This window comes from Parasteatoda tepidariorum, chromosome 4, assembly GCF_043381705.1.
Source record: "Parasteatoda tepidariorum isolate YZ-2023 chromosome 4, CAS_Ptep_4.0, whole genome shotgun sequence".
Classification (NCBI taxonomy): domain Eukaryota; kingdom Metazoa; phylum Arthropoda; class Arachnida; order Araneae; family Theridiidae; genus Parasteatoda; species Parasteatoda tepidariorum.
Window position 1 is genome coordinate 8,162,041 of NC_092207.1, and position 18,906 is coordinate 8,180,946.

At 27.5% G+C, this 18,906-nt stretch overlaps 1 protein-coding gene across 1 annotated transcript in view; it reads right to left on the reverse strand.

The window, feature by feature from the left end:
• Positions 1-469: 469 nt before the first annotated feature.
• Positions 470-18,906, reverse strand: part of LOC107439595 (protein phosphatase 1 regulatory subunit 16A) — a 34,700-nt gene continuing 16,263 nt past the window's right edge. Inside the window, exons 2-10 of the mRNA XM_043049949.2 lie at positions 18,143-18,213; positions 17,922-18,067; positions 14,657-14,760; positions 12,743-12,867; positions 9,558-9,683; positions 9,018-9,093; positions 3,064-3,181; positions 2,854-2,965; positions 470-2,194 (exon numbers count right to left, since the gene is read on the reverse strand). Of these exons, the coding sequence (XP_042905883.1) occupies positions 1,610-2,194; positions 2,854-2,965; positions 3,064-3,181; positions 9,018-9,093; positions 9,558-9,683; positions 12,743-12,867; positions 14,657-14,760; positions 17,922-18,067; positions 18,143-18,213 (1,463 nt within the window). The 3' untranslated portion in view covers positions 470-1,609. The remainder of the gene's footprint in view (positions 2,195-2,853; positions 2,966-3,063; positions 3,182-9,017; positions 9,094-9,557; positions 9,684-12,742; positions 12,868-14,656; positions 14,761-17,921; positions 18,068-18,142; positions 18,214-18,906) is intronic.

An 18,906-nucleotide genomic window follows, 5' to 3' on the forward strand; every position in this document is an offset into this window, starting at 1 on the left:
ATAAAACAAGCTCTGAAATTTAGTTACATTAATATATATTTTGATTATTTATAATTAATATAATGCAGTATTATTGCATTTCTTCAAAATAAAAAGACAAAACATTTAAAAAAATAAAAACAAAAGAGATAAAATATCTCATGAATAATAATAAAAAACAATAATTTAGGTAAACACCAAACAGTAAGCAATAATATATTTTGTTTTTCAAAATTTAGTGTAATAATTCTGAATTAGCAAAAAATTTCGAAATTTAAATCCTTTTTTTTACAACACTGCAAGAAATGGTGTTATCATTCTTTAACAGATCATTTTGGTCCCATAAAAAATATTGTTAAATTACATTTAAATTACAAACAGTATTTGAATTATGTTGCTTCTCTTTTCCCTAAAAAACAGTTTAATATGCATAATCAGAAAAAAAAACAATGCAGAAAATTAGTAATTAAGAGAATAAGGTTTATTTTAGTTGTTTTGTTTATAAAACAATATCTTATATGTTTTTCATAAATTTTTGAAAAATATTATTTATCTATTTTGCTATATTTAATGAAGTAAAAAACTTATAGAAAAAAGGAGTATTTAAGTAAATATTTCTTTTAAATATAAATTACATTTTTAAATTATTCATGTAAAATATTTCCCCAGAACAGGAATGGCAAATTTCTTCCATAATGGTAAAAACCACCTAGGAAGAAGTAAATTTCTTACAACCCAAAATAGTAAAAATGAAAGAAATAAATTTTAAAAAAAAATTTATTCTTCAGACTGGTTTAAATAATAATTTTGATTTTCAAGCAATTTAATATATCACATTTAAATGAGTGAAAACTAAAAAGTAACAACTGGAAAGAAAAATAAATTTAATGAATTCCTTAAGAAATTAAAATAACTGCAGCCCTTCAATATTTTACAGAAACAGGCATATTAAAATCTTATTTTATAATTGCATAAAGAGCTGTTAAAATATCACAATCAAATTTTATTAATACTACTAAATTTAACCAATCACATACTAACATACACTAAAAATCACACATAGAATTCTTATTATTAGTTTTAATAATCGAATCGTTTCTTAAATATGTTATATAGATTTTAAATTCTGAATAAAACTGAAATAAATAAATCGTAAATAATTAGATGATGTGAAAAGCTAACGTTCTGGTGCATTTGAAGTTTAATTTTTTTCAATTTAAGTTATTCTTATAATATTTATTGTTAAACAAGTGCAAGGATCAATTTCAGTTTATTCTACAGTTTCGTTTAATGTACTGGAGAATATATATTTCTTTTGGACAAAATACCAATCTTGCTCTGGAAGTTAAAAAAAATTTATTTTTCGTGTTATAAGGTATTTTTTATTGTATTCAAATTAGATATTTAAAAAGATAATAAGAAAAACATGATCTTCAAGTGAAAAATATTCCTTTCATTATAAAAATATTTAAAAAAAGGTAAGTGAAAGTACATAGTTTGGGTCGAAAACATTTACAAATACATAGTTCTTAATACTAAAGCAATTTAAATTGTACCATCAGGATCCAAACATACAAAATGGAATGCATGATTTTTTTTAATTACAACAATAATAAAATATTTCAGTACTTTACATCAAATGGCAACAGCCTTTTTTCTTCCGTTTTTCACCAACTACTTCCAGCGGATCTCCACGGAACTTTTGAGGAAGGACACTCGGAGATGGCGGTTGGTCGTACGAGGTGATGGCGAAATGGCCATTTTGTAACAAAGACTTTCCATTATTGTCTAAAGAGTTACTTCTTTGGTCATTTCTCTGCTTTTTCAAGTCTGCAAGTCCAGACCCGTAGGTAGGACTGGTATTTACAGTGACATGAATCTCGACATTCACAGACTGTCCTGGCTTCTGTTGCACAACCATAGTTTGAGTCGGAGACAACTTTTCGGTATACAAATCAGACCTATTATTGGGAGGTCGTTCTTTTCCGACCATTTCACAAGTCTCTGTTTTGTCATTCGTAGCGTCGCCTGGGATGGGACGTTTAACAGGTTCCCCTTGTTCTAGAGCTTCGGATGCAGATTTGCCCCTGAAACGCTGCAGCGTATCTTTTCCGTCCAGCGGGAGGAAGGTGATGTCGATGTCTGTCGGATCGAGATCAGAATCCACCAGAGAATTTTTGTCTAGAGCTTCCATAGAACATTTTATGAGATCATCCTAAAAATATGTGAATAATGTGTCAATAATGTTGTACAGTAGGGCAAAATGTAATGCCAATCCACATGGGCATTACAGATACAGGGTTGCCACAGGAAAAAAATAGTTGCTTTTAGTAGCCAAAAGCATGGAAATAGTTGCCTAAGTACAAAAATTTACAAAAAATATGACCAATACTTTATTGAATTAATTAATTATCCTGGCTTAGTTATACCATGATTCATTTAATAAAAAGTTTTATGCAATTAAAAAAAATTTACACAACAGAAAATGTGTAACTAGATCAAAGTTGAAAACAGTAAAAAACTAACATTAATGTTGATAGAAGGAAAAAACAATTTATAAAAATAACAAAATTATATATTAGAGAAAAAAATAAAATACACTTAATTAAATATAATGGAAAATTAGATTTTTTGGCATTTTAGACATAAATAATAGTACAAGAATTTGTTTTCTTTTATTCAGAAGCTCTTGTGGGCCAAAAGTTGCACAATCCACTTCACGCTTAGAAAAAAAGAAAAAAACAGAAAGGAGAACAGAAAAGTCTTCTAATAATATCCTTTTCCTGAAAATAGTTGCTTTTTCAGGCAAAACAAGTTGCCCCAGTCACCTCAGGTCGCATATTAGTCGTCTGTGGCAACCCTGGATGTACTTACATCTATAATTTGAACAATTCCTTCTTTCTCCTGTCGTAACATTGCTTCTTCTCTTGCTTCCCTCCGAGAAATTTGGACTTTGTCCCTTATGCTCGTTCTTCGAATGGATTGACTGGAAGGGAAAAAAAGAACATTTAAATAGAAGTTAACTAAAATTGTTATATTGAGTCATAAATGAGAATCAGGTGATGAAGATGCAGAAGTATGTACCTGCGAGTATTTTGGCTGTGAGTTCTCCTTAACTTGTTACTTTGTGATCCTCTCTTTGTCTCCATTTCATATTTCAGTTGATTTATCCTGTCCCTTACTTCGATGTCTTCTGAAATTTCTAAAAATGAAAAAAAAAAATATGGATTTAAAAAAGGCAAAAGTTAGCCAAGAACACACTTTAATTAACTTAACAGTGTGCTAAGCACATAGAAAAGGAAAAACAGAACACCATAGTAAATTGCGATCTAGTAATTACACTTCATAAATTTTAGATAGAGATGCTTTTAGAGAAGGAGGCTTTGGAAAGTCGAAATCTTCAGCATACTTGCCAAAGCTCTGGCCTAGCTGATTAATGAGCTATGACATAGGCTGCCCCCCCCCCACCACCAGTAGAACTTCTGTTTTCAACCATTAAAAAAATTTAAAACTCTATAAAAAAAACAAATTACGAAAACTTCCAATCGTTTTTTTATACAATGGAAATTAGAAGCAATTTTTTTTAAAAATTGTTTATTTATTTTGATCTAAGTGTTTTAGCTGAAATCATTGAAAATTTTTTTTCAATACCCTGATTAAAAACTTGCACTTGTCGGAAAAGAATCAGAAATAATCTTGAGTACTTTTTAGCAATGTAAATTTTACAAAGCATTCTTAAGAAAATAAACTTTTTCAATAAATTAGAAAATGATCTAAGCAAGTCCTGAGAAGACGATGGGACCATATTTTTTAGACTGCAACAAGATGGAGGTAAAAAGAGGGATTCAGGGAATTAAAACACATGGTAATTTCATGCTTTTTTTGTTTACTACTGATGATTTTTTCCCCCAAGCAATTCATTGTTTTGCTCAACTCAACAATTTTTTAAATATTTTATTAGGCGCAAAATAAAAACTAAGATTTCTTTTTACATTTCAATTTGAGTCTCTTTCTATTTTTTAACAAAAATAAAATTATTGCCACTGCCTTTCTGTTAACCTTCACTAAAAAAAGTAATAAAACAAAATCCTCTCTGCCTTGATTTTCACGCTTTTTCCACCCCTGCCACATTTTATTCATTTGAAAATGTTCTTAGCTTTCTTTAATTGCCTCTATTTTACCTATTGCCTGCAACTTTTTTTGTCTCGCTATAAGATTTAAAAATATTAGCTCTCCACATAACCAATTTTTTTCCTATTTATAGTTATGCCTCAAACAAAGTAATCTCATTTCTAGGATTATGGATATATTAACCTTAAAAGAGACATAAAAACTGTGTTGACATTTTTTTTTTTTTTGGTCTGGTCATTCTGTTTAGAATTTTCCTCTGTGTTAGTCATTATCATCTGTTTTGCAATTTATCTGCAATAGCTTTAAACAAATTCATTTTTTTTCGACAAAATTAAGCATAAATTAAGTTTTATTAATAAATAACTGATAATGTATCATTATTCTAAGTATTGTTGAATAAATAAGTAGCTTAAAATCAAACTATTATTTGACAGGTAAAAATATTTCTTTTAATTAAAAATATTTGTTTTAGAGGCAATTGTATTGGTTATTCTGAGAAACTTTTTCATGTCTGGGCTTTTGGATTACTATTATATTTACCTTGTTATAATGAAATTTAGTTAAGATAATTAAAAACTTTAAAAGTAATACTTTTGTTGCTTGCCAAAAAATGGTATTGATAAAGTTTCATACAGTTAAAGAACGTATCATCACATCACTTTAAAAAATTTCAAAACAATGACTGAAATTACTAATTCAATTTCACTCATTTCAAAACTCAATTAAGTATGCTTTTAAAAATGATTATAACAATTTCAAGTATTTCTTTACCTCTTTATTTTATTTCATATGAATTTATAGCAGGTATGAAATACCTAATACCTTAATTCTCTTTCATGTATAATTAATTACATGTTGGAAAGATACAAATTTTTGCTAACAAATGTACGTTAACAACAATTTACATAAATAACAATTCATTTCAATCCAAGCAATATTACTTAACATGAAAAATTTGCATAAACTTGTACTTTAAACAATCAAGATGAAGATAAAATAATGAAAAAAAATTTTTTAACGTAAAAGTTCATAAAATAATATCAGTTTGAGAAGAATTTTTAAATCTGCAATGAAAAAAAATGCATTAACAAAACAAATTTATCGCTGAAATATTTATAAGATTAAAACAATTTATTTTTGAAATAAACAGAAAAGTTTGCGTTAAATGTTTGCTTGGGTTGTTTTTTTGTACACTTGCAGAGATTAGCTGCATTTCCTCATAAATCTTTACATGGGCTTTTATTTTTATATCTTTTACTGGTGAACGCTAGCAATCACTGTCTTTTTGTAGGATGTCCGATTCGATATTAATACATTGGTTGATATTTTAATACATATTCAATATTTTAATATGCGATTAGGGAAACAGTAGTGTTCAGAATACCGGACAGTGGTACTTGACCTTAAAACAATGTAGAAAGTGGGTGATCTGCGTCGTGTCGCTTGCCAACCTCTGGAACAGTTTACTCAGTTCTGCTGATTTCAGATATAGCTTCAAGATTTGAATTAGATTCGATTGTTCACCTTGGCCTTGCTTAGAACCATAGATTGTATACTTAAATATATTTTAAACTTTATACCAATTATATTCGTCTATGCCCCCTGGTCACTTTTACTCATCAACCCTCGAAAAGATCGATCATTCGCTGTTGAATTTTGTGCACTTTACTTTAAATGTTTAGTATAGTGTCCCCTCCCCTCTCATGCAAAAATCCTGTACACACCTATGAGCAGTGATTCTCCCTATAACAATTTATTTTCAGAACATCCTTTTTACAATTATTATTATATAAAACTTTTGCTTTTAAGTTATGCACAATTGTACCTTATAATAAAATATAATAGAAATGTATGGCATTTAACTAAAAAGTTTTTGTGCATTTGTATCGAACTCTTAGAACTAAGAATCATACAACAATTCATAATAAATTCCACTTCTTTGAAAAGAGCAAATAAATAAATAAGTTACATTACATTGTATTTAGTTACATGAATAATTTTGATTGTTTTGAAATAAAGTTATTAAAATATTGCATGAATTGCTCTTTAAACATTTCTAGCTTTAAAACTTAATAGGAAAAAAAATAATGTTATTTTCATTTATTAGGGCAGATGTGCCGAAAATTGGTCAACTTACAGTATTTCATTTAAAGTTATATTTTATTTAATAATTATAGGTATAAATAATTAAGTCCTTTTCTTAAGTAATATATCTTAATTAATTAAGATTAATCTTAATTAATATCTTAACCTTATCTTAATTAAGTATAATCTTAAATAATTAAGTCCTTTTCAACAAAATTTAACCAATTGTCATTGATCAAGATCATCAACAGTGACCTGAAATTGTAAAACATGCAAAGAAATTTCAAAAAATAAATAAAAGCTANTAATAATTATAGGTATAAATAATTAAGTCTTTTTCTTAGATATCTTAATCTGTCAACAAAATTTAACCAATTGTCATTGATCAAGATCATCAACAGTGACCTGAAATTGTAAAACATGCAAAGAAATTTCAAAAAATAAATAAAAGCTAAATATTTATTATTTCTTTCTTTTAAAAACCATATTATGAGGAGGATGCTTGTACATCTACCTAAGAACTAAACTATAAATATTTATTCCAGATAATTAAAGTCATAATATTTATTCTGGAAAATTTAAGTCATAATATTTATTGCAAATAATTAAAGTCAGACATAGTCCTTCTAGGTTACTTATTGTTAAAATGTTTTCTATGTTTATTATCTTATAATATACAAGATTAATTAACCTCACTACATTTGATTATACATAGTAAGCTGAAAATGTTGTATGAAACTAAGAATATTAAAACATATGAAGTATAATATGATATTGTACATATTTATTGCACATTCAATGCTAAAATTCAATATGAGTAGAGGTATTCAGAGCTAAACTGTGCTTTGTGCCATCCCTAATTTCAAAAGTCTATTTTAAAATAAAAGCTAATTAAATTAAGCAGAGTGTATTTTAAGTTAGGAAATCAGGCACAAAAAGATATTTTCTTTGTTTACATTATTATATTAAATTATTACATGGTCCGTATATTCCCAATATTTAACAAATCTGAGAAAACTGAATTTTTAATTTCAATTATTACTTAAAATTAAATGATAAAGGAAAAAAATCATATTATTTCAAAATAACAAATCTGAATCATGTAAGATTTCTATACGTATTTCATAAATGTTAAAATAAAGAAAAGTCCCTCGATTAATATGAATGATGCCGGTAAGCATCATCCATACGCATTGCGATTGAAAGAAAGTGAATGGAACATTGTGAAAATCCATCTCTTTGCATAATTCATGACAGCAATCAATATGATTAGAAACAAAATGTTTTTATGGAAAAGAGAAATTTAAGCTCTCTTTACAAATACCCAATGAAAAAAAAAATTGGACTTTTAAAAATGGAAAATTAATAATAAGCACCTTTAAACACTTTTTAAAAATACTAAGCACCCTGTAAGAATAAAAGATAAAGTATTAACGAAGTCCAAGCGAAACTACCTCAAATCGCAAAGCAGTTTTGGGGGTTGGCAAGCAATAGCCAATAAGGAGCGGTGCACTCTATTCTGTTATAAAAACATAGTTCTTAGTTCAAAGTGTTTTTGGCTTGTTAATGGACTTTTTCCTTTCTCCATTGTATTTTATACTTTCTCTAACTTCTAATTTACATATGTTAAAAATAGTATTACATTTTGTTTTGATACGCAATTAATCAAGCAAACCCATAAAATATTTTTTTCTTCATAGATGTTCAAAAATATAGCTTCAATTTAGCTATTTTATAACCCTAAATTAGAACAAAATAATGTTTCCATGCACATAATGTTTAAAAATTTTTGGACCGCCTGTTTTTTTGGGGACTTCTATATTCTAGACCCAATGTGATTCAAATGAGATTCAGAACAAAATGTAGAAAAACCTTTCGAAAATGTTTTTTTTTTCTTTCTTTTTTTTGCGCATGCACAGTTTGATTTTTTTTTCTTTCCAATTTTAAAATGATTTGTTAATAATTAAAAATTACTCAAAAAGTTTTGCTTAATTCTATTGAATATTTCAGCAATGATAGTCAGAAAATATAAAACAAAGAAATTAGTTTTTCTCATAAAAGAGTCGAAATCTACATTAGTATTTAAGCTAGGTATACGAAATTTCAGGCAGTGATTGGAAATAACAACCAAGGTAATCAATACAAGTTGCAAGCATATTTATGGTATAGGGTGTTTAAAAATACTCGTTTTCTTTCGTGCTAAATATGAAAAATCTTAAGAACTAAACACTTCTGAAGTAATGAAGTAATTACATAAACTTCTAAGTATTTTGAGAAAGTTAAAAAAATGTCCAAAACAAAACTGAAAGTGTCTCTTCCATTATTGTAGGTTTTATATATATATATATATGTGTGTGTTGATTTTTCATGTGTTTTTTAATTACAAGACAAGTATGCTGTTTAACTTTATTTTTCAACTGCTTTTTATCTTTTTAAAAATAAGGTAATGATCACATATTTTAATTAAAATAATTAAACTAATCTATCAGTTTCAAATAACACTTAGTTAATGTTTATTATATTTTCATACTTGTTTGAACAAAATGAAATATATTTCATGCATAAATATACTAGCAATAGGAAAAAAAATATTACTTAAAAAAATATCACAGCGAAATAAGTCCTAAATCAAAGGAACAATGAAAAATAATCTCATCTTAATTATACTCATAAATATATTATGTGACACTATTCTTCCAATAAGAAAGTACAATGTTGTAAGACTATAATGAATTTAGAAAAATACAGAAGAAAAAAAAAGTCACAAAGCACTCAATGTAAGACAAAATTCTATAAAATATTGTTGGTGGTGAATTATTTACCATATGGTGTTTCTCCATTCTTTGTTTTAGCATTAATATCAGCTCCAGCTTGCACAAGCATTTCAATAGCATCAGGCTTAAAAATATATATATATATTTAGTAAAATAATATATCTTACATGAAATAGATTTATAAATATTATCATGGCATGTAATAATGGAAACGTAAATTTTTAATGAAGATATTAATAATGATAGAATTTAAACCATTCAAAAGCATTTGGAATAATTTTAAGTTGTTTTTTTTTTCCAGAAAAAATTGAATTGAATCAACATAGAAAGATATTTGTCTTTCTATCAATTTTTCTATCTGTAATTTAAGAAATCATCACTGCATATAAATGTCCTATGAACCCATTTCCCTTCAAAATACAAGAAGGAAAAAAATTAATTTGCAAAAAAAAATTTTGGACTAAAACATTGTTTGAAATTTGCATAATTGCACAGACATCTGTTAATAGTTTGGTAACATAAGCTTTAACAACAAAAAAATGTATTTTTTTTTTTCAATATGTACTTGTTCAATAAACTTATACTTACATGTCCCCAGCAGGCAGCTGCATGTATGGGTTGCCACTGATCATCATCACATATATCTATGGTTGCATGGTTTTCAAGAAGAAACTCCATAGCAGATAGATAACCATTGGCAGCAGCAATATGCAGCTAGTAAAAAGCAATTACAAATGCTGTCAGAAATCATACAGAATGCAGATGTTATAAGAGAAGAATTCTATAATAAGATTATTCTGCAGTGATCACATAGTAAGCAAAGCACACTCAAAATTTTACTCTTTCCTGTAGAAATTTTTTTCTCAGTAAAATTATTTTAAATATTTTTATTATTTTTTTAATTTTATTTCCTATATTTTTCAAGTTAAATTATTCTAAAATTGCATTTATATTTAGATGATAGTTTTTTTTTAAAATGAATTAATATGTGCAGTAATTTACATTTCAGTCATATATACTCAGTAATTTATATTTTCCTCATAATTTTTATAAGAATTAAAATATATTTAAAACTAATAAATACCAAACAAATTACTTCAAAAGGAAATAAATCTTAGAAAAAATTGAACTTTACTTTAAAAAAAAATTATTTTGAAAAATTAACTGTTGATGATAGATAGCACTGCTAAAATATTTTAATACTTGAAAATCAAGCGAGGGAATGATTTAATTTCACAAAAGCTGATTCAGAGAAAAAACGAATATCAATGCAGACAGGAGCCATTTTTCTACAGCACAGCCTAATTTCACTGTTATAACTCTTGGAGAAAATTGATTATCTATGTTATTGAATTGTTATATCTGCTTTCAGTAATTTATATTTTTCACAGAATTTTTAAAGCATTTAAATATATTTAAAACTAATTAATTCTAAACAATTTACATCTAACTAGAGGAAATAAATCTTGGAGAAATTAACTTTACTTAAAAAAATAAATTTTTCAAAAATGTCTGTTAATATTTAGCACTTCTAAAATATTTTACTTTTCAAAATAATCTGTTGATATTAGATAGCACTGCTAAAACATTTGAATACTTGAAAATTAAGGGAGTTAAGCTGATTCTGAGAAAAAACAAATATGAATGCTGACAAGAACCATTTTTCTATAGTACAGCCTGTTTTCACTGTTATAACTCTAGCAGAGAATTGCCTACCCATGTAATTGAATTGTTAAACTTGTGAAAAATGGGCACAAACCGATCTAATAAAATACAATAATAAACGTTTTTAATAACTTTAATTTTGCAAAGAAGAATGTTATCGTAAATGATATGTCATAGTAAACGTAAGTTGATGAGTCTGGCGGAAAGAAAGAGGATTTTTAGGTCTCTCATAACTTCTGTGATTACTTGAAGAGCCAGAAAAGAGTTGTAAAATAAATTTATGATGAAACTTTATTTGCAAAACATAAATATTTTCAGAAATTTGCTTATGCTAACCAGATTTAGGCAAAGCATAGACATTTTAATAAATGTTGTATTATTTTCTTCGTGTTTAAATCACATTCATTAAGGCACAAAAAAAGTTTCGTTCATGAAATAATTGAGTAAGTAAAACGGTTACTACCATTTACCGTACCATTAGCCAAATCAATGAATAAATCATTTAGTTAAAACATTAATTTTTTTAAAGAAATTTGTTTTATTTTTATTCCATTTATAGAACTTGCAACTTTAATCCCTCATAAAAACACACGATTTATCTCAAGTGGAAGAATTACACATTTTGATAAAGTCAATAACCATTTCAAGTTAAAGAAACTAACATATTTTGAAAATGTTTTAACAGAAAATTTTTACAACAATTGAATTACTAATAATTTATGTGGCAGAATTTTTTCGAGCTATCTGCAACAAAACTCTCAAGCACTAATATCTTCCTGCAAGATACTTCTAATAATAACAAACATATATGTTACTAATTTAAAATAACAAAAATGCTGTTTACAAAAAAAAAATTTATAATTTTTTTTAAAATTGAACATGTAATAATTTTTAATTCTAATATTATGGAAGATATTATCACATTTTGATGGGGGGGGGCACAAATTATTTCCTTCCTTGCATTTTGTAAATGCTCATCACAATAAAAAAATAAATAAAAATCATGAAATCCATAGTAGTAATTGCTGAAAAAATCACGCGAATCAGATAAGAGTTTCGTTTCGAGATTTGGTTATAATAATAAATAATATCGTACAAAAAATATCGGATTTAAAAACTACGGATAAATCAATAGCAATAACTGCCAAAAATTTTATAGAATTATAGCCTTAAAAAGTAAATACTCAAATGCATGATTCGAACTTTGCATATTGTTTAAAATATATTGGGATATTTAAAATCCACTTGAAAATCAAAATCAATAACTGCCGAAAATACAATCGAAACATTAATCTAAATGCAAGATTCAAATATCACATGTAAATTTTTGNTTTTGTAGGGGTGGGGTGGACACAAATTATTTCCTACTTTGCATTTTGTAAATGCTCATCACAATAAAAAAATAAATAAAAATCATGAAATGCATAGTAGTAATTGCTGAAAAAATCACGCGAATCAGATAAGAGTTTCATTTCGAGATTTGGTTGTAGTAATAAATAATGTCGTACAAAAAATATCGGATTTAAAATCTACGGAGAAATCAATAGCAATAACTGCCAAAAATTTGATATAATTATTGCCTTAAAAAGTAAATACTCAAATGCATGATTCGAACTTTGCATATTGTTTAAAATATATTGGGATATTTAAAATCCACTTGAAAATCAAAATCAATAACTGCCGAAAATACAATCGAAACATTAATCTAAATGCAAGATTCAAATATCACATGTAAATTTTTGTAGAAAAGAAAAGAATTTTTTTTTACTGTTCAAAAGAAAAATATTTCTGCAAGAACTCCGTAACATTCTGCGGCAATGTCGCCGTGATTCTGCCACGGGGCTAATAATTTATTAATGTTTTCAGAATTCTCAAAAATAACAGAAAAATAAAATTAGAAAAAATATATGTCACAATGTTAATAAAAAATAATAATTGAAATAGAGCATTTATGCACCTTTGGCCAAAACTAAGTAATTACATTGGTTATAGATTTGGCCAAAAATTTGTTAATTACATCAGTTTTTCAGAACAGTTCAAATCTAGAACTAACAAAAGTGGACAAATTTTGTAAACAGAGCAGTTAATAATTTAAAGTTCACACTCACAAAACTTGCACCATTCTTGTCCTTCGCATTTAGAGATTCCTCTTGAGAAACTAAATATTTAAGGTCTTCCAACATGCGGTTCTCGGTTGCCGCTCGTGTTTGATCAATCATTTCTTGCGTTATACCTAGATTAAAAAATACAGATTTCATAACCAAATTATTTACATGCATCTGGCTAATCGGAAAATATCCAATATTTTCTAATCAATTAATAATATTTAGGTTTATTGTAATGATGCCTTTAGGCTAATTAAAAAATATACTGCTCATTGCTCAGTTAGTCTATACCTTTTACTATAAGAACAAATATTAAAGGCTAATTATAATATATATATATATATATCACAAATGGGCTGATATTTTTTTTCAATGAGCAGAGAATATTTATTCTAAGCAACTTATTAAACACAAAATAAAATGAGCTAAGTAAAAGTTCATTAAAAATAATTGAAGCAAAAACTATGGATAAAAAATAAAGTATTGTGAAATGGAATCTGTATTATTTATGTGTACAAAATTAAGATTCAATAACCCATGGCAACAAAAAATGTATGTGATTCAGCTAAACATATTGTCATAAAATATGCATTTAGAAAAAATGGAATATATTTTGAAGTAAGATTATAGTACACAGAAAAATATTAAAATTTTTTTATCTTATGATTAGATTTTTCCATATTAAGTTACAATCTTTATATAAAAATACATTTTGAATGCACTAATGTGTTAGTCAATGGATGGAGAGTTAAGATAACTAATGTGTTAGTCAATTACGGCTAAGTAATAAATGAGTTTGAGCAACTTTTATTAACTAAACATGAGTATTAAGACAAGTTTTAGTACATTTTCGAATTTTTTATATTATTTTCAGTGCATTTGGCACCCAGAAGTATTTTAAAAGAATTGTATTTAGAAGTTAATTGGAATTTTGATACTTTTATTCATATTTTTACGTCCTACAGTTTCTGACATACTCGAAACAAATTCCAATTAAGCAAACTATTTCATGCAGATAAAAAAAATAAAGACTAAAAAGAATTTCAGAAAAAAATAGCATAAAAAATAAATTATTATTGAAAAAACTTTATTACTTAAATGCTAGAACTTTTAATAAGTGTATGCTAATTATTAACAAAGTAATTAATGAAAAAATTATAATAAAATCATATAATAAAATTATAAAAATATAATAAAATAATTATAACACAACTTATAAATAAAATTTCGGAGTATTCAGATTTTCTTAAGGTCAAATGGCAGTATCATTATTACTCATACAAACAAGTTTACATATAAAGAAAATATAGTTTAATGCACTCATAAATGAAAATTAAAATAATTACAACAAAGCTTTTCTTTTTAATCAAGCAATATTTACTATTACAATTGTAACACAAATAAATCTGTAAATTGAAAATAATGCTCAAACACAAATTCAGTTATTTTCTTATCAAATTATTTTATAACTGTCCTTGAACAGCTGACTCAATTTTGGTTTTACAGCCACTAATGTTAAACTCCGTAATCCTGTAATTTTGAACTCGATCCAGAAGACAAGTGAACTCCTGGATCAAGTATTGGGTGAAAATTGCCTTTGTGGAGAACTTTAATCTGCATTTGCGTTACATGGAGAGGAAAACCATGATAACCTTCCAGGGTTAGCCTGAAGGCAAGGGGACTCTAACCCAAGATCTGTCTACCACTGAGGATACTTTACGTCAGCACAGTGGTCAGTTCAAGCCGAATGCGGATTCGTATCGACCAGCCATCTCTGGGATTCGAAACCGGTTCACCTCATTAGAAGGTGAATGCTCTATTCCCTCAGCCACCATGGTTCAAATTATATTTATTGATATTACTAACAAAATATTGAGACAAGAGAAATATTTGGCAATATAATTTTGTTCTTCTTACCTTTCTTGGCCATTTCATTTTCAATGTAGTCTAAGGTTGAATCATCATCACAGATGTCATATGGCATATTTCCATCAGCATTCACAGCCAATAAATCAGCTCCTCTTTAATAAGAATTCAATTCAATTATTTTAATCATTACCTTATTTTTAATTAAGTAAGAGACAGTGGAAAGAAACTAATAATACTTGTCTCGCAATTAAAGTATATATATAACCCCGGATACACAATTAAACAAAGATTAAAATATTGTTACATGTGGGGGGGGGGCACAGTGCTGCAGTGAAGGAAAAAAATTCAACCATTTATAAACTAATGCAAAATTTCAGTTGGTATACAATCTGTCGTGAGAGTATAGTACAATCAAATAATGATCAAACTTCATATGAAAGACAGATATGTAAAAAAAGCTATTTTTAGATATTCAAATTAGACTTTTTTCATTAGTTGCCAAAACGATTTATTATAAAATTATTTAAAAAAATGCTGCATTTTTTCTGCACAAGCACAGAATAAAAATACTACTTAAATTACCTACATGTTACACAGTTTTCAACAATGTAATTAATTTCAAATTTTTCCAAAAATTTTGTCGAATATTTTTAAAGTTATAGCAAAAAAAAGCGAGATATTTTTTTAATATAAAAATATCCATATTTTTGTAAATATTTAATCTAGGTTTAAGAAATTTTGTGCGTTTACTGATATAATAACAAAAAGAATTGTAAAAAATTAAAAATTTATAGCTAAATTTTTTGGCTTATGGTGATCTAAAACAACATTTTTTGTTTGCCGATCCCTCAGAAAGCTTTGAGCCTACAAAATGTGTTAGTATATAAACTTGCGTGTGTTTGTTTTATTATCTTAGATCAGGGGTGTCAAACTCGCGGCCCGAGAAGAACGTTTTTGTGGCCCAGTCCGACGCAAAGTAAAAATAAATTAGAAATGTGAATTAGAAAGGAAACTATCAATTATAATATAANTGTGCCGCCAAATATTAGAAATGTTACAATAAAAATTATATATATATATATATACTTTTTGTAATTTTTCCACGCTTTGAACGCGTGAACATCTTAGTCGGCGATTGTCTTGTCTCTGACAATCTTAAAATAACATGGAAGCGTTTAAATTGTATATGACACACAATTTTAAAAAAAGGTTTTAGGAGCTAATCATTAAAGTAAGCTATGCAATTAATAAACAAATTAACAAAGGATAACTAACAAAACAAATATATAAAAAACAATTTAACGAAGGATAACTAACAAAAATTAAGCTAACTAATAATAATTAGCAAAATAACTAGTTAACAAGAAATCATTAAAAAATAACAGTTAATGTTAAAAAAAAGTAACTGCTTATAACTATAGAAAAAAGGCTAACAATTAATAACTAGCAAAAAAATAACTGTTACTAACTAATAAAAAATTGGTCGAAAGAAATAATTAATCCCTTAATAAATGTGCTTTTGTAGTACATATTACTTATTATCACAAACTATTTAACACAGTGTAAAATAGGTAATTAAACAACTTTTAATCTAATTTTTTTCATTGTGTGCCGTCAAATTTCGAAATCGTTAAAAGTGTGCCGCACCAAAAAAAAGGTTGAGAATCACTGTGTTAGTATATAAACTTGCGTGTGTTTGTTTTATTATCTTAGATCAGGGGAGTCAAACTCGCAAAATTTTTGTGGCCCAGTCCGACGCAAAGTAAAAATAAATTAGAAATGTGAATTAGAAAGGAAACTAGCATATGAAATTATAATATACTTTATTTATAAACTATACGGATCATTTTAAATTGTACGCGCGAAAATGTAAAATTCTAATTGGCTTGCGGCACCTGCCATTCCAGGGATACTGCATCATATCAAAAATACGCAGAAAAAAATTTCGAATCTTAGAACGGAATTTGAAACAAGGTTTAAAGATTTCAATTCCTCGGAAAACAAATTTTGTTTGTTTTCGTCGATTTTCTCAATAAATATAGACTCCAGTATTATGCAAATGGAAGTGATTGAGATTCAGTGAGACTCAAATTCGAAGGTAAAATTCATTGAAGTGGTTATGCCTGAATTTTACAAATATTTACCGGCAAGGTTTGAAAATACTCGAAAATTCGCATATGAAATTATTTCCATGTTTGGAAGTACTTATCAGTGCAAGCAATAATTTTCTGTTATGAATGGAAATAAATTTCCTGTCCGAAACCGTATTTATAACGCTCATGTTGGGTAAATTTTGAAAGTAAAAAAATTTTCTCCCGAAATAGGAAAGATAGTAGCAGAGAAGAGATGTGAAGTATCAAACAATAATTTAACTTTATATATGCTTATTACAATGTGCTATTCAAAATAAAAATATTTGTTTCTATGAACATTGATTTTCTTTTCCTTGCGGCCCACCTAAAGTTAAGCATTGTTGATTTGGCCCAAGTTAGCTTTTGAGTTTGACACCCCTGTCTTAGATGACTTTGGAAAAATAATGGCCCTGAAATCGGTCGAATTGATCCTGAGAAATCGAATTTTAAATATTTGACTTTTTTAAAATTCGATTTCACAGGAACTATAAAGTTCGTTTTTGTGTCTGATATCCTTACTTAAAATACCGTCTGTATAAACCATCTGTATAAACCATCTGTATAAACCATTAAGATAAGAGTCCTAGATTTCTTGGAATATATAAAAAAGCATTGATCACTTAAATCACAAATATTAGTTATTAGATAATTTCCAAGCGTTTCTTAAATCACTGTCATGAAAAGCATGGAGTTTGAAAGTTTAAAGAACAAATTCGTAAAAAGTGCTATAGAATAAAGAACTATTTCACGTAAATATGTATTAAAACTTCTTAATATCTCCTCATATTTAACCAAGCCAATTTTTTCATTCAAAATCATTTTGAATACTGGTGAAAATTAAGTTCTCCAGTTACGTTTGCTTTGTAAAAGTAGAGAAGTAGTGAGTGACTACATTTCGAAAATAGTTTGTAGTCGCTACATTTACAAAAAAAAAAGTTGTGGTTGTTAACTACAATTATAATAAAGTAGTTGTAGTTAACTACAAAGAAAATATAGTTTCTCCGACCACTGTTGAAGTGAATATTTGATCAGCATATAAAGTAGGCTTAAATCTTAAAATGCATTTTTCTAGTGCTTCATTATTTTGAATCGCTTTATTATTCGCGCTTTATTACACTCTTACTATTAGTGCATAAAGATTCATATCAAAGTCTCTTAGAAGACTGCACACGGGATCTTACTTGGTTATTAGATATTTCACAATATGCAAATGTCCGCAAGTAGCAGCAGCATGAAGAGGAGTCCATTGCTCGCTATCTTTTGCATTCTCGTTGGCACCAAATTCGAGGAGAAGCCTCAGCATTTCTTCACTGTCATCAATACAGCACTATAACATTGAAAGAGAAACTTTAGATTTTGGAATGTCTTTAACAGCAACAACAAAAAAACTAAAAGAAAGTACCTGATGTAGGGCAGTCAAACCATCTTCATTGGTGGAATCTGGAGATACACCCAACATCAACAACCGCTTCACTGAAAACAACATTCAAATGTTAAAACTATAGTAATATGGCCGAATACTGAATATTCGGTAAAATACCGAATATTCGGTAATTTTAAAAAAATCGACAGAATACCGAATATTCGGCGGCCGAAAAGTAACTTTTAAAAAAAAAAAAAAAAAAAAGAAGTTAGTAATAAATATTTCTTTATTATAAATTTAGTCATTATTGAAAAATAATCAAAATTTAGCTGTACTTCTGGTAGGTGGTAAAGGGAAAAAAATTTCATAGAAATTGTGGGAGAGTCACATTGACAATGCCAACCTTCATCTATGAAAAGGTACCCCTAATAAAATCGCGTTAACATGTCTCTTATACTAGTGAACTGGAATTGTATTTTTGTAGTAGCAGAAACATTACAGTACTCCCCCACCAGAATTATATCTGTGATAGAATTCGATGAACGAATATCACTAGTTGAGTCATTGTTGTTTTGTGAGAAGTCGGGAGAGCTGTATTAAGATCACCTTACTTTTTGTAAAATCGCGTTAACATGTCTCTTATACTAGTGAACTGGAATTGTATTTTTGTAGTAGCAGAAACATTACAGTACTCCCCCACCAGAATTATATCTGTGATAGAATTCGATGAACGAATATCACTAGTTGAGTCATTGTTGTTTTGTGAGAAGTCGGGAGAGCTGTATTAAGATCACCTTACTTTT